This window comes from Pezoporus occidentalis, unplaced genomic scaffold (assembly GCF_034315485.1).
Source record: "Pezoporus occidentalis ecotype Australia unplaced genomic scaffold, CSIRO_AGI_Poc_V1 ctg123, whole genome shotgun sequence".
NCBI lineage: Eukaryota > Metazoa > Chordata > Aves > Psittaciformes > Psittacidae > Pezoporus > Pezoporus occidentalis.
Window position 1 is genome coordinate 68,473 of NW_026913027.1, and position 25,546 is coordinate 94,018.

Here is a 25,546-nt window from a genome sequence, read left to right on the forward strand (position 1 = left end):
TGACGTTGGCTTCCAAGTGGCTGCGACTGTGCCTGAAGGAAAAGGAAGGAGCAGAATTTTGCTGAGAGCACTTCCCTGGCAGGGGAAGGCATGCAGCTCAGAGGAGCGTGCCAGCGAGGAGCCTGGCACTGCCAGTCCAGGTGCTAACACAGCTCCCACCCAGCCATGCTGTTGTGAAGCCTGTTTTCTCCAGCCACATCTTGCTCAGCTCAGCACACCAGGGAGGGTACGTGGGGCTGCCCATGGCATTGCTGCAGTCTGGGCTGTATTAGTTCCTGGTGTGTCATTGCTTCAGCTGTCTGAAGAAGTGAAGAAGATTGCAGGGAAGATGTTGGACTTGAGCTTCCTGACTGAAGAGGAGTATGAGAAACTGATGAAGGTTTTGCAGAGAGATGCAGAGCTGAAGAAGAAAGATGGGGATCGCATCAGGTGAGAGAGCATGCAGTAACAGCAGGATGTGAGCTTCTCCTGGGGGCATTATTTTTTACCTCTTTTAGAGAGGTGTTTTGTGTGTGTATGTGTGTGTGCAGCAAGGAGAGATACAGGTGCACAAGTGCTGTCCCTTCTTGCTCAGATCCTGATGGATCTTTTAATTGCATCTCCTGCTTTCTCAGCCATCCTGCTCTTGCTGCTGACCTTCCTCTGCAAGACTGTACTGTCCTTTGAGTTAATCAGTAGCCCTTAAGGGGGATCATCCCTTTCCTGCCGTGGGGAGGAAGGTGCTGATTTCTCATTGTCAGAGGTCCAAGCAGGGAAGGTGCTGCTATCTCATTTTCCTCAGTCAGTAGCACAGAATCCCACAGAGTGCTTTAAAATAAGACTACATCCCCATCTCTGCTTTGTGTCCCTCTGGTGCTCTTTGAGGTCGGTTGTGTATGCAGCATCCATTGTGCAGGCAGAGGAAGGCACTGAGAGGCTACATGATCTGCCAAAGGTTGCAGGAGGTGTTTCAGAGCCAGTTCAGCTCACTTGCCACTGGCCATGCTGGAGCATAGGTCTGGTTGACTGGGATTGCTTGTTGCTGCTGTCAGTTTTTAAATGCCAGCCATTAGACCATCTGGGTTGACAGTATGCACCAGGCTCCGGAAGCTGGCACCAGATTCTCCACGGCAAGAATTGAGTAGCTCAATGAGGGTGGATGATACTGTGCCAGTTTACCTCTGTTAAGGATGTGAGTCTTTGACTTGCTGTTCAGCCAGAAAAGAGTAAACCCCATGTAGAAGAGATGGCTCAAAGGGGGAGTGGGTGCCTTTGCAGCCAGCTCCATTGACCCTGTGTGCCCTGGCCTGTGCTGAGAAACAGAACTGGGGGTGGCATGCATGAGGCTTGGGCTTGAGGTGTGTGTGTCTGCATGCTCCTACGTCTGCTCTGAATTGAACCAAGGCTTTCTCTTAGTTTTTCCTCATTTTTTCTTTTTCTGAAATGCACTATAGTCTCTGCTCTGCAGTGAGGCTTTGGGGAAAAGAGTGTTTGGATGATTTCAGGTTTGTTTTGCTTCTCTTTGGAAGCTGTTGCACTTTCAGTTGGAAGCACAGTGAGGGAGATCCTGACAAGGGTGGCGCCAAGTGCTCCTTGCTGCCAGTGTGGCTATATGCAGTAAGACCTTTGGTGCAAGTGTGGGCCTGTTTGGCCCCAATACAGCCTGCCTGCTGGGCGAAATGAAGTCACATTGCGCTGATCCGGTGTCAGCAAGATGAAAACAGCTTTGTACATCTCCTCTGGCCTGGCACCTTCAGACCCTCACAGGGGCAGGTGAAGCCTAGATCTGGGTGGGAGATGTGCAGCTCCCTGGCTGTCAGTGCTGCGGGGCCCCCCAGCAGTGTCTGCAGAGCCTTGGGCATGATTATTCCATACCTGCTCCCTTCTAGTCTTTAGGCAGCCAAACATGACACTTCATGGCTCTTTGGTTATCTGAGGTTTGCCTCCTCTTCATACTGAGGATTGGACCGAGGTAGGAGTTTCCTTTGGCCTCTCAGGTCTCACAGGGACCCTGAATGGTGGTGAGCTGTGGGAGGCAGCACCCACTGAAAGGCAGCTAATTCAGCAAGCTGTGGTGTGAAAACAGAATAACTGGAGGAGGGTTAAAAGTACAGGGTAGCAAACAGAGCTCTGAGGGGTTTAGGTGCCAAAAACCAGCCCTAGGTGTGCCAGAGCCAGTTACAGTAGGAGCTGTGCTCAGGAAGGAGAGCTAACTGTTTGAGTGCTGAAATTGAGCAGTGTCCGGGGAGCACGCTGCAGGCACAGGTTGCTCCCCTAAATAACATGATTTATTTCCATGGTTTCTGTCAGATTTGATCCAAAAGGCTTTGCTGCTTATAAAGAGAGTAATAAAACGAAGTGCAAGACCTGCAAACAGACCCACCCCTTCCCAAACCCTCAGGGCTGCAAAGCAAATGGATGCATCTTCTTGCCAGGTGACTGATTTGGATTTGTAAAACATGGAAGAGGTGAAAGCCTGTGTTTACAAGGTTCTGCCTCCATTTCAGATAAAGAATAAATCAGGTTCTGGTTTAATGCTGGTCTGTCCCTTGTGATTGCAGAGAATAATCTCCGAATCCTTCACAGTATCAGACAGGTGAACTGTAGAGACCACTGTTACGAAGGTAGCTCAGGGGAAGTCGAAACCTTTTTGGTGTGTAATGTTCTCATTGACTTTCAGGCGGATACAAGGCTCCATCAAGGATGAAAAGAAGAAGAAGTTTGTGACAGGTGAATGGTTTTCCGAAGTGAAGGCAAAACGGTTCCAGGAAGACTTAGAGGGACCAGATCTGCTTCGGGCATCGATTAGAAGGAAAAAGGGCAAACTAGAAAGTAAGTATATTTGTGTGCATCTTAAGAAAACAAACTGATGGACCAGAAAAAAGTGTTCAAGTTATGGGGGTCTCCCTGTACTCAGATCTTACTGAAGACCAGTCTTTGTGTTGTGATAAGGGGATTCTCAGCAAAGCTTTCAGTACTAGAAAAAAAATACCTAATTGTCAAAATCAGGTCCCAAGCTAAAAATTACAGCTTGCCAGATCACCAAGGCAAAAGCTGTTTACCAGCTACATGCAGCACTTGAGCTTCTTTCTTCCAAAATGTTTGTTTGTCAGAGGTCTTTGGTATCATTTCTTGACACAGAAGCAAAAAGGGAAAGGGGTGATACAGAACAATTCCTGGCATCAAACTGATATGTGTGGGTCAAACACACTCCTCACCGCAGCTCCTGGGGAGGTCTGACAAAGCCATCCAGGCAGCTGCTCTCACAGCTTCCAGGGTGGTGGGGTCAGTCACATCTCTGCAAAAAGGGGGGGTGCCTCTCTTCTGGCAAATATTTGCCCACTTGAGAGCATCCATGCCTAGCTTTTTACAGGGGCATATGTCCAAGGCACAATGTGGTTTTCAAAGTAGAAAGGGCTTTTCAGACAAGTCTGAATGGTACCCAGGCTGTTGTGCCATAGCAAGGGCATATTTGGGACCATGTGCTAATTTGAAGCAGATGTATTTTGTGTTGTTTTGACATGCAGATGAACTCTCATGGTATATAAAACAGATCAAATCACATTTGTCAGCTCAGGGCAGGGAAGAGATCAGTCCCATGTGAAAAGAGCAGGACTGTGCTTTGAGTCCAGCCTAGAGCTGGCACTTTGTGCTGAACATTTGTGCAGAGCAGAACTGGGGATGATTCCATCCAGTCCTTAACATGAAGACAGACCAGCTGACTCCACAGAGCCTACTCTCACACCATCTCCTTAGTAGTTTGTCAGGGTGGGTAATCGCAGAGACCCAGACTTGGCTGGTAAGTTAATGGCTACTGCTGCTCTGGGGAAGCCACGGCCTTGATAGCTCTGAGCAAAGTCTACCACAGTCCCTAATACAAGGACCCTATAATTGGACTCTCTTCTTTTGCAGTGAAGGCTGCTGTTAGGTAAAGGGTTATCTTCCATCTGTCCAAAACTCAAATGTCATCTCCACGAGCACAGTTCAGCCCTCTTTCCTGGGCCCAGCTGCCCATCACTCCTTTGTGTAGTGGGTCTCGTTGGCCAGGATATGTCTCTGATGTTAATTGCCTGGCTTTAGTATAGCCCTCTTAGCTTCACTTAGACACATTCTCAGAGCTAAGCACTGGTTAGGGACTTCACCGGTAGCCTCATTGTCTGTTTGCTTTTTACATATTCCTGACAGCTCTCATAACTTGGAACAGATTCATTGGAGCCTCTGATGCAGAACTGGCCCATCATATTTCATATGAAGTTGCTTTTATCCTTGGTATTAAGCATTCATGATGTCATTAAATTTACTATTTTATCATCCCTCCAGAATCCTAAAACATATAAAACCTTTTCTAGCTCGACACAGTGGCCTTGGCCAGTTCTGCAGAGCATGTTCTGCTTTTTGAGGGTGTGCATCTGTGCTTGCACCCTCTTTGCATGAAGAGTCAGACTAATGTGCCATCATTTGCAGCTCAGCAAGTGACCAGCAGCGAGTTGGATTCATCTGCCTTTTGCTTTGCCAGAGCCATCAGCCCCCTTATCTTGCTGCACATTTCAGGAAAGCAAAATTTGAAGTGCTGTTGGGTTTCGGTTTAACCTTCAGTGCTGATGTGCACGTATGAGGTGTGGTCTCAGGTTATCATCTAAAATAATCACTTTAATATAGCAGTAATATGCATGTCTTTGCATGTGCATTAGTTGACTAATACTGTTTTAAGAAGGAAGAAGCAAATGTTACTAAATTACTGTAGTAATTAGATTTAGATTTAGCTCTCTACTTTTATTTTTCAACTTTGTTTCTTCCCTTTCTTTCTCTTTGTCTATTTTCGGACTTATTTTGGTACAGGTATGCTGCCATTATATAAAGTATAGGTATGCTGCCATTCTACAGCACTGCTTGAGGATCAAGAATCTGCAGCTTTTATTTTCACCTTGCTGTTGCTTGTTGTATGCTCAGCTCCTGCAGTGACATAACATATAACATATAAACATAAGATTAACATATAGATTGCATCCCATTACACATGAGGGCAAGCACTGCTGTCACTGACTTGTCAGCAAGAGCATTGCACTGGTCAGAGCAGCACTTTGACCATCTGGGAGCAAGGACAAGGCCCCTTTAAACCATTTGGCTGTGCAGCTCATGGTTCAATCTTCAGTAGATGAGATAGGGGCCTTTGCTTGCCATCTTCACACCTTTTATTCTTCTTGTGGAAAGATCAGAGTTGTTCACTTTCTGTTGGCTTTCAAGGTGACAAAGGGGTGAGTGTTCATTTAGCCACATCAGTGTAACATGCTCATGACTCCAGCTGTTAATCCTCATTTAGGTCTTTGATGGCTGTGTTAGGGAGTGAAATGAGAAAATTCCTGCATGGAAAAGCCCTGCTGAGATAGTTGTTGGCATTCCCTTAGCATGGTAAATGGGCAGAGGAGGGGTGGAAATGCCCAGTGACCTTTTCTGGAGGAGGGTTTCAACCTCCAGAAGGGAGGATTACGTGGATCCCTAAGGGTCTTCACAGTTGGTATTGATTATAGTAGAAAATATTAGTAATTGGCAGTAATATAAAACAGTATATATAGAGAGATACATATTTAAACTGCAGCAGCAGAGATGGATGAATTCAGTGATAACTTCTCTTTTAGCTTGTGTGCGATGGATGAGAGCTATAAATTATCTAGGAGTGAGACCATTTTATCCACCCACCGAGGCAAGTCAGTCCTGATGGCACGGATAGCCCAGGTGTTGAGTGTCTTCATCTTAGAGTGATAAGAAATTAGTAAAGCAGCTAAAGTATTAAAGCAGGAGTGGCTGTATATATATGTATATAAACATATTTATGGACAAGTTAAACTGGTCAGGCCACTACTAATTTCTATCTTAATTTGTTTCTTATTCTGTCTCATCCTAAAGTTAGCAAAGGCATTTTGCTTGTCTTGATGGATTATAACGTGCTAATAACCTATTTGCTTGTGGTTATAGAAGTCAGGTATAGCTGTGTCAGTGGCTGAGCCATTTTGAAGGGCTGTGATTTGAATGGGAGGAAGCAAACACCTCCTCCTGGCTCTGCCAGCAAGGAGGGGGGAGCTCTGTCTGAGGGGGAAGTGTCAGTGAAAAGCAAATATGACACAATGCCTTTGGAAGGGAGGTGAGAAATGAATGCAGTCTTTGGTTGTCAAGGTCTCTTCAACCGCGACAGGCAGAGGGGAAACGTGGGAGTTGTGTTTGGTTCCTCTACTTCCAGAGGCATCTCCCTCCCTCGGGTCTGGAGCAGAAGAGGAGGACATGGCTCACTGTATAAATAAACTCTCCTCAGTACGCCTTCCCATGCCGGTGTGTGATGTGGCCTGCATGTACCACCAGCTATACCACAGCTTGTCTCTCCCAGAATGATGTTCAGTGATGCTTTCTGCACATCACTGTTTACAAGGGCAAAACACAGTCTCTCTGAGACATACTCTCTAAACCTGGCTCATTCTTACACCACCAGACCCTGCCTTCCAGCAGGAGTGACTCTCCAACTTGCAGAAACCACAGGGCCACCCAGCTCCCTCTCATGTATGTGCCAGACACATGGTCCTAATGTAGACAGCACCGAGCAATGCCTGCCATTGTCCTCTGCACTGTAGGTCCAGGCACTGGGCAGGGAGGAAGAGCTGGGACTGCAGCCTCCACTGTTTCTCCATAGAGATGCATAGGCATGGGGGAATGAAGCTCCACCTTCAGATACCCCTGTTACCTGACTACTGTCACTGGATGGCACCACATGGGCAGCATCAGTGTGACACTAGTAGCACAGCCTCTCCATATGTCTGCTCTTGGGCTTAGATCAGTTTCCTAACCAGATAACAAGCAAGACTATATTATTTTATGTCATATCTGAATCCTTTGAGCCCCCGATTCTGCTGTATTCTGTAATGAAATGTATCCTAAAGAGATTTGTCGAGTTTTGTAACAGGCAGATTCACTCCTTAAAACAGACCTGGCTGCATGTGAATAAATATGTGCAGGTCTTGTTGAAGAGACCAAGTTTAGTTTTTCATTGCTATTTGAAAGTTTAATCCCTTTGGTTCTGCAGTAGCTAGAAAGCCTGTTTGCCAGCAAAATGAGTAATGCAGCTTTATTCCCTGGCAGGCTGCTGTAAAGGTTACCATCTTCTATTGTTTTTTTTCTTCAGGGTCTTTGAGAGCTTAGAAGACATAGCTGAGCCTTGTGCCAGTAAAAATAACTGGGATCTCCTCATTAACTGTGTTGGCCTCTCCTTTGTTTGCCAAGATCAGATGACTTGAGTCAAAACAGGAAATGGCTGAATTTAAATCCTGGAACGGATTAACTGTATTGACAGCCCCAGCAGTGTCCTGGGAGGGTTTCCAGGGATGGGGCAGCTCCTGGTGTGTGTCAGGTGCTGGGCAGCTCGCTGCGGCCTCTTGGACCTGTGGCGTCTGGAGGTGCCTTTGCTGTGTGGGGTTTGTGGGTGATGCTGCACACCAGGACACCATTACTAGTTTTATTTAGCTTAAATCATTAACAAGTTTAATGTAATGTCATTTCTCAGTTGTCTCTGTTACATTACAGATGAGAACGAGCACATCCGGACAGGTCTGGAAAGCAAAGCTGCTCCAAGTCCTTCCTTCCCTGAGCACACTGCTGGTGCAGGAGAGGAGAGGTAACCACTGCTGCTCATGCAATGCTCTGACTGCTGCCCTTACTTCTTATGAAAATTGAATGCTACCCGTTAAATCCTGGTCTTTCATTGAGTTCCCAAGGCTATATAAGTAATAGGTTATATAGTATATTTTTAAACCCTTTTTCCAGGAATTGTCAGAATACCAGTCCTCCCCTAATAACTAAGTACTAATGTGCTTATCCCAGAAAAGTCTTTTCCTGCATGATTCGATAAGGAGTCAGTAAAGTGGAAGCTGTCTCTAATGTCAGGATATTCTGGTTAGTTTCTCAAAGTAATTATGGTTTTATTTGTTTAATTTTTGCCATGGAGCAACACTAACAAAATGAATTGTTTGAGGAAACTGCTCATTTCCTGCTGGTGCCAATCTCTGTGTCCAGTGCTCAGCACTCCCCACCAAGTCTCAATAGTTTTTTATGTTGTGCTTACTGAGCAGAAACCCACTAAAAGCACCCCAACAAGTAAATCCGTGACCTCACTCAATATTCTTGGACTGTGGAGAAGCCATTACAATATTCACATACTCATGTATTGTTGCTCCCATCTCATTTGCATTTTTTTGTCAGTAGAATTAGGAATCATTCTTCACAGGTCGTAATTGCTCCAGTTAAATATTAAATATAGGCCTTGACCACATTTCTAGACCACTTGCAGCTGATCACTGGGTGTTGCTTAATGAAGGGTCAAGAGTCAACAAGCCCAAGATGTTCCTGCTTTACTGACAGAGCAGTGGTCCTAATGTTTTTTTGGGGGGCTTGATTATATCCTGAGCAACTTGCTTTGTTTTTTTGCATCTGACCCCAAGCACAAAACATTCCCATATGAAATCTCAGCAGCTTGGAGAGCAGCCACCACTAGACACTCCCAAAGGTGGTAGAAACAGTTAAGTAAACTGCCTGTGATAGGTGTTTCTTGCATTTATTTAATAGGCAGTTAATAATTAACTTACATTCCGAGCATGAAGGTGTATATCCTGTACTATCCTGTAGTTTCTAAATCCATCCTCAGTCTGGTTATGCCTTTAGCCTGAGCTGGGAGGTGTGTGGGAGGTGTGGCCTGTTCCTTCCTGGACCATAGTATGGAAATGCATCTCCCGCCTGCATGGTTCTTGGGATCTTCTGGCACTGCTGCTTCCTCTGTTTCTCCCTACTGTTTTCTCCCAGAAAGGGAAAGTCTGAATAAACCTAGAAGTTGCCACCATTGTTTTTTGGGTGGTTTTTTGTTTTTTTTTTTGGCCAAGTTCTGCACTGATTGCAGACTCATCCTTTCTCCAGGTTCAGGCCATTTAATGTTTCCCAGTCCTTCCAAGCAGTAACAGAGAAAATAGATGAAGGCACCAGTTCTGGGAAGCCTTATATTGGGCTGAGTCAGGTAAAAGTGGCAAAGTAGCTAAACAAAACTGAGATGATGTTGAAGACTTGCAGATCACCCTACAAGGCACATCACTACCACTGGTCTCCTTGTTCAGCCGTTTCTCCTCTCCCACAGACCCAGCACACCTGCTCTTGATATTGCAGAGGAGCATAAAGTCTTGCCAAAACCAAAGCCACGATTTCCTTTCCCGCTGTCTGCATCGCAGAAGGTAATATAGGCGCAGCCACCGTGGTTCTATTTCATTATTCCTAGACCTTTGCAGTCTGTACGTACTTGTGGGGGCTCCACAGACTGCCTGCACTGGTGTCCATTTGTCCAGTCTTGCCAGTTTACATACTCTGATAGGGTTTGTTTTCTGTTCAGAGATCCAGTATACATGACGTCTCTTCCTCAGAGAGTGACGCTGGAACGAGTCCATTTGTGGCTTCAACAAACAGTTTGTATTTGTTTAGAAAAGGTAAGGGTTTTGTTCAGTGAGCCATTGATGGTTTTGTTATTCAGCATCAAACACCAAGATACAAGATGGGGTTTTTTGTGTGTACAGATGAGTAACAAAGAGTATTTCTTATCTTGTCATGTGAGAGTGGGCTGCCAACATTTGAATGAGCAGGCAGCAGGGACAAAGAGAAAAAGATCCAATGACTGAAACTTCTTCTGGCTCTCAGTAGGTTTAAAGCTGTGTCCTTGGCTCACAACTCTAATCCAGAGATCCAAGTTACTTCTCTTTCCTTCCATGAATGTATAGTGTATTTTTGGTACACAGCAAATAGCCAGTGGGAAAGCTGTCAAACTGAAAGCAAAGCTGCAAACTCATCTCCAACTCACAGCAACAGTTTAGAGCTCAATGGATTTTTTTCCCATGGCCTTTTTCAGGGGGAAGGGCTGGGGTTTTCAGGGCTTGTAGAGTCTCAAAATGGGGAAGAATTAGGAACATATTGATGGTTTCTGAAAACTCCCTCTGGCTTCCCTTTGAGAAGCAGCAGCCCAGACCTTCCAGAGAGATATGATGTGATGCGATGGGGAGGTTGTGAGCATTTGTTGTTCTCGTAGGTCATGGAGTATCTCCATTGCCCACCAAGCTTTCAGAGGATGCTGTGCATCAGCTCAGCAGCATGGCTGGAGGAGAAGCTGTTGCTGGGGCTACTGGCACCACAGTGGGGCCAAAAACTCCACCTGAAGAAACTTACGCTCCCAGCAAGTTACCGGTTAGGAGGAAACCAAGCAGAACTTTCCCCAGACCCGAGAACTTTGTGAATAATGTGGGTGCAACAGAGAACAGCCTCCCAAAGAGAGAGCTGCTGGCAAGCCCCAAACCCCCGGCTGCAGAGGGGGAAAGCAGCCCGGCTGTGAAGCAAGGCGTGAACTATACAATCTCCTCGATGAGTAATAAAGAGGAGGATATTGGCCTCAATCGTGAGCACTTCAAGAACTTGAAGAACTTCTGGGAGAAGGGAGCAGACTCTGGGGCAGCAGGCAGCGTGCTGGCAGACCCACGCTGGGGGGAGGCAGATGGCCGGCAGTTCAAGCTCTGCCGCTCGCTCTCTGTGCAGTCTGGGCAAGGCCACAACAGCGAAGAAAAACCTGGCATCTTCCCCAAAACAAGAACCCCCCACAAGAGGACAATTACCTTGTCTTCTAGTGAGGAAGAGCCAAGCTATGTAGCCCCTGCAAGGAAGGGCTCAGTTTCCATCGTTCCTAGATCCACGTATGCCAAGAGCAAAGGTGGCCTGGGTACAAGAAATAACTCGCTGAGTGAAAGCAATGGGAAGCTGCTGATGCCAGAGGATGAGAAGGCAGCACAGCGCTGCTCCAAGAAATCCAGATTGCCTGTGCGAGCGCCTTCCGTCAAAATCGAGTCTCCTACCAAAGAAGTGTCTGGCAGCACGTTTGAGCCAGAGCCGCCTACAGAGTTTATCGCGACAGAAGAGCCCAAGTACACAGTGAATTCACTGGCGAGCAGGGTACAAATACTGATTGAGCCTGCGCTTACAGATAGTGAGAACGATGATGAGAAAGAGGGAAGATCTGATTTGGGCACTCATGGCAACATGGAAGTAAATGGAGAGCTGCCTGAAGGAAAAACCTGTGAGTCTTCAGACAAGCCAACCCCCGGCGAGCCAGCTGGAGAGAGAGAAGCTGTTCAGGGGACGGACTCGGCTGTTTACTCAGGTACTGAGGGCTGTAACTTCACCCTGAAACCCCAGTAGTCATCCCCAAGCCTGCTTTCTTCCCTAACCCTTCTACATCTTGCACATTGTCATCATTTGTCCATTTATTCTACGTTGCAGTGCATGCAGAGTTAGCATGTGTGGAGTGTGTTTAGCAAACAGCTCTGGAAATGAATCTTGTGTAGTGCTGTGTGAGTATAAAAGGAGGCAATGCCATGTTCTGTTGCCTTCTGCCACACTGCCAGCCCTCCTGCCTTCCCTGCAAGCACCTCAGCTTGGACAGCCCTCCTTTTCTTTTAAAACTACCCACAACAGGTCACTGGAACTTCTTTTATTTCACACTGGGAAGACTGGTTTGTTCCAGTGGGGGTCTGGAGGAATTCTTTATGGTGGTAGAGGAAGGTTTGACACAAGCAGATGAAATAAAAAGCAAATGTGTTACACTGCTGTTAGGCTGCCTTGATACAGCTGCTGGCTGTCAGTGCTTAAATGATATTTTGGGTCTTTTGAGAATGCACAAGTGAATTTATATATTAAACTGCAGCCAAAGTGTACAGAGTCTGATCTTTCTGGGTCCTGATACCAGGTTCTCTCCATGATGGTGTCAATAGTATTGCTACTTTATCAACCTGTTCCTCTGGGTTTGATGGACTTTTGTAGTGGCACAGTTACTGAGCAAAAGTTACTGTTAATTGCAGTTCATTTTACATGTGGGCTCTGATTGCCCACAGCTCTGCTCTCTGCCAAGCAAAGACCTAGGAAGAGAGATCTTCTTATCTCTTTTTTCCAAAATTCCTGTCTTCATGTACCTGGGTAAGACCTGTTTGAGAGGGTTTTCCATAGACTCATCTGATTTTTAACTGTGGTATTTCTTGGCTTATTTCCTACCTCATATAACATTTCTATGAAAATCCTGAGTTGCACTTCAGGTAAATGCAAACGTTTCCTTTATATACCAGGTCATTCTTGTATTTCTCAGTTTTTTTACCTTATTACTATATTCATTTCAGAATGGTATTAGCAGATTGCTGTGTTTCACTGGAAGCTCTTTGCAAGTGCTGGTCTGTTTTAGGGACTGGTTGATCCAGTGTTCACATTTCCCACCATAGCATGAAGAGTTTTTCTCAGGGAGAGACATTGAAGCACACTGATAATTTGAGAGCAGCCCTTTGTAATGTAACTGCAGAGGGAACAAAGACCAGGAGAGACACACAGGCTTGTTGACACACTGCCTATTCATGTTTGTTTACTTACGATCTTGATTTGGCTTTTCCTGTATTCCAGAGGAAGATGGGGATCATTCTCCTGCTGCTCAGGCCCTGGCCCGGGCAAACAGCATTAACCTTGCAAAGAGCATGGTGAACATTTACACAACCACAGAGAGTGAGTAACATCTTTCTTTCTTTCTTTCTCCTTTTTGGTTTACATTCCCTGAAGGTTATATATTATGCTTGAGTTCTGCATCCCTGGTGCTTCAGTGCATGTACCAGGCAAGGAAAATGACATATTGTTTCATCATCAAATTAGAGGCTTATAGTGCCTAAAATTTAATTCAGAGCCAGGAAATTGCAGCTAGATTGATGGTATGTCATCAGGGTCTTCAGCAAAAAACACAAGGGCTTCAAAGGGTTGGAAGCTTATACTAGTTTCTCCTCTTCCCCCACCAGATATTGTGGGAGCTGCATGGCAGCCTGTGCAGTGATTGGTTAATCAGAGGTGCCAGACCTCAGGTCCAGCATGTGAGTTGTGCTGCAGGCTCTGGTTGCACACTCACCAGGCTTGCAGTGCCCAGCTGGGGCCTGTCACCTCACCAGGGCACACGCTGTATACCGGACTGATCTCCCCAGCTACCAGCTGGGACATGCTTTGTGGTGTCAGCTTCTCCAAGAGAAGCTAAGGAGAGGCAACCAAGAGAGCAGCAGCAAATCTGAAGGAGCCCATGGCCAAGAAACCCGCCTGTGCCACCAAAAAGCTCAAGAAAGCTGTAGCCAAGGAAGGGGGCCTGAAGAAGGCAGCAGCAGCCTCTGTGGCCAAGAAAGACAACAGCAGTTCCCTAAAGGTGAAAGCTAGCAAGCCCAAGAGGACAGCCAAGAGCTTGCCTAAAAGCAAAGTGGCCAGAACTGAGGTGAGAAGAGCGGGAAGGCAATTCCTGAGGAAGGGCTGCTTGCAGGAAATGATCAAGCCCATTTAAGTAAGCCCTGAGCCCCTGAGGGCCATGTAGAAGGCAGTCTGCAGGTGGGACATGCAGCATTGCCTGGTGACTGTGGCCACCCTGTCTGGTGGCCTTATGCCAAGTGCATGTCCCATCGTATGGCACAACAACATGTTATGCAGCGTGGTGGCTTGAAGCTTCAGTGAACGGCAATGCATGTGGGACCTGGCATGGTCTTCATAGAGCCAGCCAAGATTTTAACCTCCCCTTATGAAAGCTTACTTAAAGCCACAAACTTCATTACTTGTTTGCAGTATACCAGGTAGTCTGAGCAGAGGGCGAGAGCTAATGCTTTGCTCATGTTTGGAAACAGAAATAGTAAATATCAAATGAATGGTAAATTATATAAAAAGCAAATCATATAAAAGGAAAATGAATAAATAATAATCAAAGAAGCTCTTGGGCATTTTGAGCATCCAAGAATTTAGCATCATGACTAACATGCTAAACAAGTGTGTGCGTGTGCACACATGTGTATGCACATGTGTCTTCTAAAACCAAGTTCTTCTTGGATGGAGATAGGCATCTTCAAGTGAGTTATTGAGAAAAGATAAAGATAGAGCAAATAGGTTTTATTTAGACATTTAAGCAGTCCAGTAACCATATTTCTAAGTTGATATGAAACTTTCTGACTCTTTTAGATATCTGGCTATTTTCCACCTCTTTGTCTAGCAGAATGATTGGAAGTGTATGCAATGGTGAAAATGTAGGTGAAAGTATTTTACAGCTCTTTTGTACAGAGCAATGTACTATGAGATGAAAATGTGAGCATGTTTGGTTCCTTTAACATGAGGCAGGCCTGTATGGCTTTAGTCTAAATTAAGTCTACTCGAAGTGATGCAGATACACATCCTTAGGCTAATAAGTGGATGAAATTAGCCACTAGAGGGAGTTTGCAGCCTCCCGCACCCTGAACAAAACCACATTGAAAGCAGCTTTATGATGTCAGCTAGCAGATTTTGTCCCTGGGGGGGTCAGCATCAGTGGTGGACGACAGACGGGGCAAGTAGGTGGTACTCCAGTGCCTCCCACAAGCTTTTCCTCCTTTCTGATGCCCTTAGACAAAATGTGGCTTTGTTATATTTTCCTGACTCTGACAAGATATCTTGATGCCTTTTTTTGTTTGTTCCTATAGCCTACAATAAACCTCATTTGATACCCCATCAGTTTCTTGAACCTGAAAGAGTCAAAGAGCTGAGCAGATCCTCTCCTCTCCTGTTGTCTGAGGTAGGCTAGATGCCAGAAATGGCTGGAATAATGTTCACAGCATCCCCTGAATAGCCATGAATTTCATTAGAATGCTTCTTCTGGGCAGGGACGGTACTAGCTTTAGAGCATGCCTTGGTTATGTCATAAATAAACGAGGAAAACATTAAGAAGAAAGCCCCAAATAACCCAGACCAGCCCTTCTGTCCTGGAGGAGTTTAGTGTTTCCCTCTGTCTCAAACTATTTCATGCCCTTCCCAGGAGCTCAGGCAGTTGCATGCAGCTCTGTTTGGAGGCAGTTAATGATGACGTTCACTGCCAGTCGGAGGGAATGCCTCTGGGGAGACTCCCTGCGCTCTCCTCCACTCTCCTCACCTAATCGCTGCTTAACGGGACTCTGCTGAGCTATTGGTTTTTCTCTGTAGCCTTGCAAAGTGCTTGTACAGCAGAGCTGAAAGATGCTTGTTATTTCCTGAGCAGACGGAATCAGACACGGCTTCAGAAATCAGCTTCCAGTTTAACAAGCACAAAAAGACGCCGAGCGTTGGCAGCCACTCCTCCGACATGGCATCTGTCTCCTCGGTAGGTGTTCAACTTGTGCATCTTGCTTAGGTAGGGGTTCTCCGTTGGACGCGGTGACGCTGCATTTAGGCTGATACTGGTGATGTGGCCTCCAGAGTATCCTGTTAGTTTCTGCATGGTACATTATTAAAAGAATGGTGATGGTTAATTACTTACTTGTGTTAAAGGAGTGTCTCCAGGTACCATCTGAAATCAGACCCACTGAGTCATTGCTGGACAAGTTCACAGTAAGCGACAGCCCCCACTCTGAGCTGCAGATGCTCTGAAGCCTGGCAATGTGCAGAGATGGGCCAGGGGGGCTTTTTTTAAGTGGGGACATGAAGCACACAGCTATTAAGTGACATGTTTGTGGTCCAGCTCTGAAAGATCTGGGACTGCAGACAAGTGCCCTCTGCAAGCTCATCCTTCACTTTTGTCAGCATATTCAAGGGAACTCAGAGCTGGACAGGAACAGTGTGATTTAGAGCTTCAACTTCTAAAGGAAGATGGAAAGAGTGTTTAGTTGAGTATTTTTTAAAGATTCCTTAGAGACAGTGTTTGGGAGGGGGCTCCTTAAAACTGCTTGAATTTGCTGTGTTATTACAGGTATCTCTGAGGTGTACGTGTGAGATTTAAAGAATATATGTGAAGTGAAGCTACTAGGGAGATATCATCAATGTATGTTAAAAAAAAACCTTGAACTCTGGGCCACATGAGTCCTCCTCCTAGTCTTGAGGGTCTGGTAGCTAAAATGAGCCTATTGTGTCTAAGTCACATGTGTTGTTGAAAAGCTCATCCAGGATTCTCTGCTGGGGTGAGTATCCTGGTGGGATAGTAAATGCAGCTCCAAGGACTGAGAGGAGATACATAGCAGGTTCTTGTAGGTTATAATAGAATGAAATACAGAACCAAAGGAAGTAGGGGGAGACAGGGAGAATTGGGATAATAACTAGGAAAGTTTCTTGATAAATGGTCATCAGGGGTGAGAGGAGGTTGTGAGGGGAGAGTAGGGGTGGCCATGGGCCATGAGGGGAGATCTTGAAGGGAGATGAGGGGTGGCCATGAGGGGCAGGGGTGGCAGCTGTATGGTATGGGGCCACTATGGGGGGGCAGGTGAGGGGTGACTGTGACTGGAGATCATGAGGGGCAGCCATGAGGGGAGATCACTTTGCACTTATTGACATGGTTTATTGGTGGGCTTGGTGGTCCTGGAGTAAGGGTTAGGCTTGATGATCTTATAGATCTTTCCCAACCTAGGTGGTTCTGTGGTTCTATGACTGGAGCCCAGAATGGTGCCAAGACGGTGAATTATTTGCTTTGTAAATGGTGTTAGCTTTTATGTTATCCCATCAGGAATCATGAGTGATTGGTGCAGTAGAAAAGTATTTTGTCTTTCTTGAGCTGTGTTTTGTTTCTGCTTCATCGCTTTGTACCAGTGAACAACAAAGCCATGAAAAAGAAGCCCAAACCATACGGGCAAATGCAGTTTGTTCTGGGAAAGCAAGTGACTCTTGGATGCCTAACTCCTGATTTGTACCTGCAGAGGCTTTGCTTTCCTGTGCCTTTGTGGCACACAAGCCATCTCTGGTAGGACAGAGGCTATATCTGTTTCTGTTTTGTACAGCTCCATGCGCACTGTGATCAAGCAACAAGGTAGTAATAGTTTTTCCTACATTTCTAGTCTGATATGGTTCTTACTAAGCTATTTTAAAAGTTGATTGACAATTGTGTGGCTATATCTACAGTAAAGAATAAGTTCATGTCCAGATAGTTCAGGTTCTCGTGATATATTTCTTAGTTATGATGCTGGGTCCAGGAGACCAGCTGTTTGTACTGCAAGCATGAGGAAAGGGAAGAGATTTGTGTAGCCTCCTCAGTAACATTTGGCTCTGTTCCCCAAAGTTTTGGATTTAGGGGTGAAAAATACGCATTTCTTGAGTTTTCAGGAGAATAATGTTTTTAAATCCTGGTCTAGGGTAGCACGTCCTTAATTTGTGAGACCCTATCTGGGTTCCCTAGTCCTTGCTTGTTTGAGCACAGCTGCACATGAGGGCAGTTTCTGTGTCAAGGGCACAGCAGTACATGAGGACACAAGCTGCAGGTTATTTCCCTGGGAATGCCCTTTTCAGACTATTGTCTTGATCAAAAACCAAGTCGGGAGCCTGCCTGTCTCGGTGCCACTGACCTTGCTCTTCCACCTGGCAGGTGAGTGGCAGTGTGCTCAGTGTCTACAGTGGTGATTTTGGGAGCGTGGATGCCCAAGGTACCGTGGAGTTTGCTCTGGACTACGATGAGAAGAACCGGGAGTTCCAGGTTCATGTGTCCCAGTGCAAGGACTTGGCTGTTGTGGATGAGAAGAAAGGCAGATCTGACCCGTGAGTGATGCTTTGGTGCCTTCTGACTTCTATGTTGCTGATATTTGTGTTCTGAAGGACTTCTTTGTTTTGTTTTCTCTTTTTAAATGTCACGGTTACTTTCTTCAGACTTCTGGTGCATGCTTACTGCTGGAACTTCCCTAGCTGAGGTTTTGGATAGATTTGCATCAGTAAATATGTTGCCAGACTTAAATATGGACGGATTGACAAAGTTTTGATCACTACAAAGCCAGTTCCTTTTATGACTGGAGTACATTCACTCTGTATCCACGTGAACCTTGATCTCCCCATGGTAAATACGCTTTGGCAGTAACTGGCGATGCAGACACATGTCTATATGAAAATAAAGTCCATAAAGAAGTGCTGTTAGGGGCACAGTGGTATTTGTACAGAGATTAGTGATCTCTAGTTTAAAAGATGATGAAAAGGAGCTTGGATTTGAACCCTGAGAGAGAGACTTAAAGACAGTCCATCCCTTTCCTCCTCTATAATTTCACCCTGATTTTGAATGCACAGAGGTGCTATAGTTATGGGCATTTCAAAAAATGGATATATGGCCTTGCTGGCTTTCTATATTGCTTAGAGAGCTGCCTGTTCTGAATGTTGGTGACATCTACCCATCTTCAGTGATATTTATAACTTCACATGCAAGCCAAGTTAACATCCTAGCAGGTCTCTTAATTATTTTTGCCCTCAAAGAGTCAACCCGGGACTTTTGTTTCCATGTCACCATTCACAAGGGTTGTCCACTGATTAATACTTGGCAATGTGGAATGATACCCAACTGGGGTTTGCTTTCTTTTCTAGGTATGTTAAAACTTACCTGCTCCCAGACAAAGCTAGAATGGGTAAGAGGAAAACTTCAGTGAAGAAGAGGACTGTGAATCCCATTTATAACGAGGTGTTACGGGTAAGAACAATGCTCTAGAAACCTGTGTTGTAGCAGGCACCTGTACCAGGTCAGGTCTTGAAAGGTCCTGTCACCTTGGCCAGGCTTCTTCACCTGTCTCCTGCCAACGCTGCACTTTGGTTTGTGAGGGTAGAGATGTTAATGTTTCTCTGCACCCATGTGTGTGGCACCCAAAATTTCTCTGTCAAAACTGCACAGTGGTCTTTGGATGAGATAGGGACCTGCAGCCTGTGCTGCCTTCAGCCAGAGCAAGGGGTATTCTTCCTTTCCCTGGCATGCAGTCAAGAGGCATGGACTAGTGAGGAAGGTCTTCATTATGTGATCTTACTCATCAAAGCCTAGAGGATTATTTAACAGTGCCCAGGCCTCTATTAGTAATTCTTGAAAGAATATTGGCTTTGCCCTGTGATGAATGGAGCAGGTTTCCCTGTGCTCAGCAGAAGAGCTCTGTCAGGGCAGTAGTATTGCTGCAGGACAAAAGAGAGATGTTCAGAATGAGGCCAATCTGTTAGGGCATGTGTGGAGTGGGTTTGAGTGTCTCAGAGCTTATACAAGCTTTTGAGTAATTTCCAGTTGGAGAGAAGTGGGGGAGAAAGGAAGAAAAAATTGAACAACCTGACTTCTCTTTCTTCTTCCAGTATAAAATAGAGAAAATGGTATTGCTGATCCAAAAATTAAACCTCTCCGTTTGGCACAATGATCCACTGGGACGTAACAGTTTTTTGGGAGAAATTGAAATAGACTTGGCCAGCTGGGACTGGAGCAACAGGAAACTCAACTGGTACCCCCTGAAGCCACGAGTAAGTGTGTCTCAACTGCAGTCCTGCTTCCTAGCCCAACCCTGCAGCCTTTAGGAGTGGCCGAAGTTCTTCCTGACTCCTCTGAGGTCTTCAGGTGTGGTGAAGCAGGCCAAGGGGGTTATACCTAGGGGAGCACAGTATAAGAAGCCCTGGACACTATAGTGCAGAATTCAGTGCTCTGAACACAGACAGGCCTTCTCAGGTCTCCTTTGGTGACTGATCTGTAGGGACACTTTCATAAATGTGATCTGACACTAATCAGCAGAAACTCTGACGTGACTTTGCCTCTCTCTCTCCTCACATAAAGACCGTCCCTTTAAAACAGACAGCAGAGCAATAGGTGAGGCAGTTGAACATGTCTTGAGAGGTAAATATTCAGGTGCCAGGTTTTGTCAAGCCTGCACAGCTTCCCACATCCTTCTGGGTTCACAAGTCTGATTTGAGATCCCTTTTCAGAAAATAAAGGACATTTGTCTTTCAGAACTAGGATGTTTAATTATGTCCGGTTGGACATGTCTGAAAGGGCAGCCTTGCTCTGAATCCTCAGGCTTTTGATTCTGAGGGACCAACTTTGAGAACAAAGATACAAAGAAAGGAGCTGCTCTGAGAACAGGCTGCTTCAGCCATGGAAAATCGGAGTTTGTCCCTTTGTGCCCCTCCATTGAACTCAAAAGCTGTTTACCTTGCTATGTTTACACAATCTCTTGCCTAGTCAATCATAACTCTTTCTGTTTCAGAGCCTTTCTGCTGTTAACGGTGTGGATCATCGAGGAGTGATGAGTCTGTCTATTAAGTACGTCCCCCCAGGAAGCCTAGGTAAAGTGTGTAGGCTGCAGCCTACATCTGATCTTCACGTATGGATTTATTAGGATTGTGCTGGGGGGAAGAGAGGAGGGCTCAACAAATCCAAACTCTTCAGGTGTTATGAGTACTGTGGGCAACACACAACCCCTCTCACTGTGGGGTGGCACAAGACTGGGTTTTCCCTACAGTTCCTTCTCCTTTCCTGTTTCAAAGCAGCAGCAGCACATTTTCAGGAGCCCTCTGCAGCTGCAAGGGTAATAGTGTTTTGGCAAGGGTACAGAGAGCTCACGAGGGAGTGAGTACACAGGAAAGTCATGTTGCTGTTCCCTCAGGTCCTGGGGAGGAAGCCTGTCATTTTGCTAGTTATTGTTGGATAACTGGCATGACAGTTGTTCTCTTCTCCTAAATGGCAGGTCCCAAGAATCCTCCCTCTGGTGAGGTTCACATCTGGGTCAAAGATGTCAAGGACCTGCTGCAGTTGCGTCCTTCTGGAGTTGACTCCTTTGTGAAATGGTAAGTGCACAAGCACGGTGTTGGCTTTGGTCCTGGGTCACAGAGTAGTGTGCTTTCTTCCCATCTCTCAGGCTCACCTTGCTGTGTCTCCATACTGTAAAGCTTTCATGTTGCATTGGGCTTTTTAGGAGAGAATTGCCCTTGTTATTCACTTGTGGCCAAATTAGGAAAATCCTGATAAAGTTCTTGGTCAGTTACTGTCTGTGGCTCACCCAGTGGTTCGCCTCAATAACCTCTGAGTAAGAAGAGTAAGTGGGAATGAAATTTTGATATGAGGTTGCATGAAAGGTTTGGGAAATTGTTAGGGGCTTGATGGAACTGACGTACAGATGGTTGCATCCCGCTTTGATCTTCTCCAGAATTTAGTATATGCAGTTTTCTGGAGCCTGCAATGTCAGTTCTTGCTCTTAAATGGGAGAAGGTGCTGCGAATATTCCAGAAAATCCTTACAGATTTCTCCTGGTAAAAGGTTTGCTGCTCCAGAAGCCCAACTGACCATTTTGAAATGCCCCCTTTGGCATCTAAGCAGTGGAAATATATGAAAATAGAAATTTGTGAAAGTAATGTCCATTTTTTAATGTTAAATGTTGGGTTGCAAGAAAAAAGAAATTGCCAAAAGCAGGAATTTTAAAGCAAGCACCCTCTTTTCTGAAAATGTTTGCTTTTAAAATGAAATTTTAAAAAGAAAAAGAAAAGGTTTCACCCAGGAATTATGAACATTTTTCTGTTAAATCCACAGTGATTTCTTAGGTTGAGATCGAAATCCTCCTTTCTTCAGAACTGAGGCTTGTTCAGACCAAGGAATTTTTCAGGAACAATTCAAATCTCAGGTGAAACTCAGTATTACATGCTGTATTTTTTCTCCTCTCAAAGCTATGTGCTTCCAGACACCAGTAAGAAGAGTTACCAAAAGACCCGAGTCATAAAAAGAGACACAAACCCTGTTTTCAATCACACGATTGTATATGATGGCTTTCATACAGAGGATCTGAAGGATGCTTGTGTTGAATTGACTGTGTGGGATCATGAAAAACTTACCAACCATTTCCTTGGAGGAATCAGGCTGGGCCTTGGGACAGGTAAGTGATTTTCTTTACACTAAATGAATACCGTTACCATATTGCTGAACTGCAAGATATAATGGGAAGATGCAGAGCGTTTTCCTGTTGGGGAGAAACCAGGAATGAGGAGTCTTGGTACTTGTACTGTGTCTTGGATGGAGGGGGCCCTGCTACCATGATAGCAACCCTCTGTTCCCACCTCTTCTGCCAACATCAGCTCTAAGGTCTAGCAAAGCTCAAGAATCTTCTTTGGGTCCATCAGACTGCTGTCACAGGAAAACAGGCCGAGTTACAAAGCAACATTATATTGCTGCTCAGATAGGAACTTGAATGCCATGTGGGACAGCACCACCTGGTGACTCTGTCCACATCACCTCCTCCCTGAAATGATTTGGTAACATGTTTGGAAAACAAGGCAGGCTATGCTAGTTGATCTAATAGGTAATCAGTACTGAGAGTACATCAGCTGGAATGAAATCCTGGATTGGAATAATGGCGTTGTCTGGGTGTAGAGTGAGGTGTTACTGTTGGGTTTATGTTTTGCTTCTGTTTAGACAATGTAGTGCTGAAAGACCTCAGCCGAGGTGCCTTTTCCTCCAGTGGGAGATATCACTGTCTCTGGGAGCTGATGACATGAGTTTCATATTTGTATTTTTATAAGTGGGATATCTAAGGCTTTCTAAACCACTGATTGTTAAGCAAGAGGGTTCTCTGAGAGATGAGAGGCAAAGAGAAGATTTTAGAATGTTGTAATAAAGGATAAGTGTTCCTTGAGGGTATTGGGAAAAGGCTTATAACAGCTGGAAGGTCTGCCTTGCAGGTGCACTTATGTATATTGGATTTGCTTGTGTTTTGTTTTCAGTCTCTCTCACCAGGAGGGTTGAGAACTAACTACCTAGTGGGAAGGGACAACAAAACTAAGCACATAAGCAAGATATAAAAATACCAACTGCAAGAACAGACCTTTATCTCATTGACAAGTAGTTGGCACATGAAAATCTGGTTGAATAATCAACTTGGAATTGATGTACACACTTTTCCGCCATCATATGCTTGATTCCTGTGTAAATAAAATGTAGAGCAAGAGAATGTTGACAAATACTCCACCTTGTCCACAAGAAAATCCTTTCCCTTACAGGATTAAGGGAAACCCTTAAGGGTTTCCAAAAGGATGAAGGAAGACCCAAATCTCTTAGAACTTCTTTACCATTCTGAAAGAGGCAGAAAGGCTTGATCCCATTATTTTCCTTGGCAGGTGATGTTCAGGGCTCTTGCATTCTGTGGTTTTTGCATTGCCTTCATTCTGAACTCTGATGTAAGATGGAGGTCTTCAGTAGGAAGAGCAGGAGGTGGTTAAGGTGCAACTTGCTGAGGAGAAGTCAGCACCATTTATATTCAGACATGACCTGCAACAGTTCCATCCCACTGAGTATTTTTGCATTCCCAACGTTGTAGTTTTCTTGTTCTTTTCAGGTTTGAGCTATGGCATCTGTGTGGACTGGATGGACTCCACGCAAGAGGAGGTGGCCTTTTGGCAGGAGATGATGTTGGCTGCCAATGAATGGATTGAGGGATTGCTGCCACTGCGCTCCCTGGCAGGGAGGAAGAAACTAAAATAACCTGCATTTGTGCCATAGAAAGGCTGAATGTGTTCATTAGCATTTGGAAAGTTCCTGCACCAAGGTGATGGAGCCATCCATAGGCCTGGCAAGTGTCAGGTTATAAGGCAATTGATGGACAGCACTTTGAAAATGTTAAATGTTAAGTATTAATTCACTAACAGAGGACATGGAAGATACCAGACTGATGCTATACTTGATTTTGACCAAGAAGAAATTTCATTTGCCTTTTTATTTAATCACTTATATTCAGTATATTTGAATTCCATTAAGCTCTGGGAACAATGGCAGAAGGAAAAGGAGATACGGATTTTTTCTTTTTTACTGTTTCTTGTGCCGTTTTTTTTCTGTGCAGCGATGTAGTTGTGCTAAAGCAGCAGCATGGTATTATTCATATTCCCCTGGAAGTGGTACGCTTTGTACTTGATGTAGAATTGCTCCAAGTCACCAGCAGCACAGTCTGAGAACAGGAGTTTAGCATTTGTTGCTCGTGATAACATGTCTCTAACGTGAGGAAAAATTGAGATCCAAGGTGAACATAAAGAAAGAGCGGACTATTTGAAGCAGAAAATGAAGCAACCTGAGGAGGGTAACAATGAGGGATTCAATATATTAATTTCTTTCTACTTTAATATGAAAGAGAGAAGTGGTGATCCTGCAGTTAGTGGGATTTTGCAGCCAGGGGCTGTTTTCCCACTGGCTTCCTCAGTGACCTCAGGCAAGTTTCTCTATGAAAGGACAGTTTCAGTGCAATATAAACTAAAATGCTTGCCCAAATGTAAAATATGGTTACACTGCTAATGGGCGTAATCTCACCTTTGAAATGCCTTGTGTGCAAAACAATATGAAATCATATAGGAAACAGTCTAATGTTAACCTGGCTCAACAGGTCAGGAAAGAAAGGTCAAAACCACACTGGAACATGGGAGATGTTGGGAGCCAGTGGGAGAGGTGAGTAGGGAGTGAATGAATGTGAGGGGTGGCTGCAGAGCTCCAGTTGCGTGAGCTGCTCTCCTGCCCCTGCACACGCTGCTGCCCTTCTGGCTTTCCTTTCACCTGATGCCTGTTGACAAGTTGTCTGTGGCTGGAATTTCCTTTTTGCCAGTGGCTCACAAGAACTTCGCATTTGGCACATTGACCGTGGCAGAGTGGTGTTGTGAATGCATTTTGAAATTCAGCTTTGTAATTTCTATTTTGGATGTACATATTGTGATTAAATAGAATGTTTTTTCTTTAGTCATCACTTGGTCTCCTTGTACCTATTTTCATCATGGTCTGAGTAACAAGAAAGCAAGCAAAAGAACTGTTAAGTTTTGTCTTGTCCAAATGAACCATTTGCACCCAAGGGCAAGTGAAATGTCATGAAGAAATATTTTCTGTTGCTATCCTACCCTAGATTTTAGCTCTGTGGATATTCTCATGTTCTTCTTTGATGTATTGATTTTATTTAACTCAAGTTCAGTGTAAATTTTCAGCTTAGCAAAGATGGTTGTAAAGAAATGAATGGAAAAATGTACATTTAAAATAACAGACCTTTTCCTGATGATGTTTGGGAGATAATCAGCAGCTTTCATGGGACTAAATAAGGAAAGAAGATGGATTTGCAATGGGAGAAAGGTAATACTTGGAAATGTGTACCAGTTGTACTGAAATCACTAAGAGAGTGTCTGTAGAGCAGCAGAATAATGACTGTCTGTTGAAGGACTTGATATATATGTATAGCATGTCAGCCCAGAGATACTTTGCATGGGCTCCAGCCTGGCATGTTTTGTTCACCACCGTTTGGTCATTTTTTACCCTTGTGTGATAAAATAACAATATTGTGCCTAGGATTAGAGTTTTTAGGTTACTATCATCACCTGTTTAGGTGCTGAACATGTGAATATTGATGCACACATGTTAAGTGACAGGCTACAAGGAGCCCCTCTCTTCGGAGCTGTGGTTTGTTGCAGTGAGGTTTTCCCCAGGACTGCTGCTCTCACCCTGAGTGCTTCCCTATCCTGTAGGGTTCTGCTGGGGGGATTTCTGCTGTTGCTGTGAAATCAGTTGCCTTTGGCTCGGGTAGGTCCAGGTCTCTTCCTGGAGGGTTCAGCTGACTCCTTTCCATCACAGAAATGGATTCATCCTGCCGCCTCCTTTTCTCCTCTCCTGCAGTATTGGCATATGTGGTTGTGACAATGCCAAAACTGCTGTTTGTGTTAATGGAGCTAGAAATGATTTTGTTGGTGTTTTAGAAAATTGACATCTTTTTCTATGGGGTGCCAATAAGGGGGTCAGTGAACCAGTTTC

The 25,546-nt window shown here is 45.0% G+C and overlaps 1 protein-coding gene across 1 annotated transcript; it reads left to right on the forward strand.

The window, feature by feature from the left end:
- Positions 1-294: 294 nt before the first annotated feature.
- On the forward strand, positions 295-24,487 carry LOC134157941 (synaptotagmin-like protein 2). Its single transcript, XM_062607416.1, has 16 exons — positions 295-429; positions 2,660-2,811; positions 7,546-7,636; positions 9,143-9,236; positions 9,392-9,485; positions 10,079-11,197; positions 12,481-12,579; positions 14,544-14,635; positions 15,095-15,196; positions 17,381-17,550; positions 18,358-18,460; positions 19,099-19,260; positions 19,998-20,076; positions 20,478-20,577; positions 21,451-21,656; positions 23,112-24,487. Exons 1-16 carry the CDS (start codon positions 329-331, stop codon positions 23,255-23,257), a joined length of 2,910 nt encoding a protein of 969 aa, XP_062463400.1. The 5' UTR covers positions 295-328; the 3' UTR covers positions 23,258-24,487.
- Positions 24,488-25,546: the final 1,059 nt, after the last annotated feature.

What these genes read in the sequence shown, in the direction of transcription:
- LOC134157941 (XM_062607416.1), top strand. Translation starts at nt 329, where the DNA reads ATGTTGGACTTGAGCTTCCTGACTGAAGAGGAGTATGAGAAACTGATG. An exon ending in GAAAAAGGGCAAACTAGAAA is followed by an intron (nt 2,812 to 7,545) that starts GTAAGTATATTT and finishes GTTACATTACAG; the next exon opens with ATGAGAACGAGCACATCCGG. An exon ending in TTTATAACGAGGTGTTACGG is followed by an intron (nt 18,461 to 19,098) that starts GTAAGAACAATG and finishes TTCTTCTTCCAG; the next exon opens with TATAAAATAGAGAAAATGGT.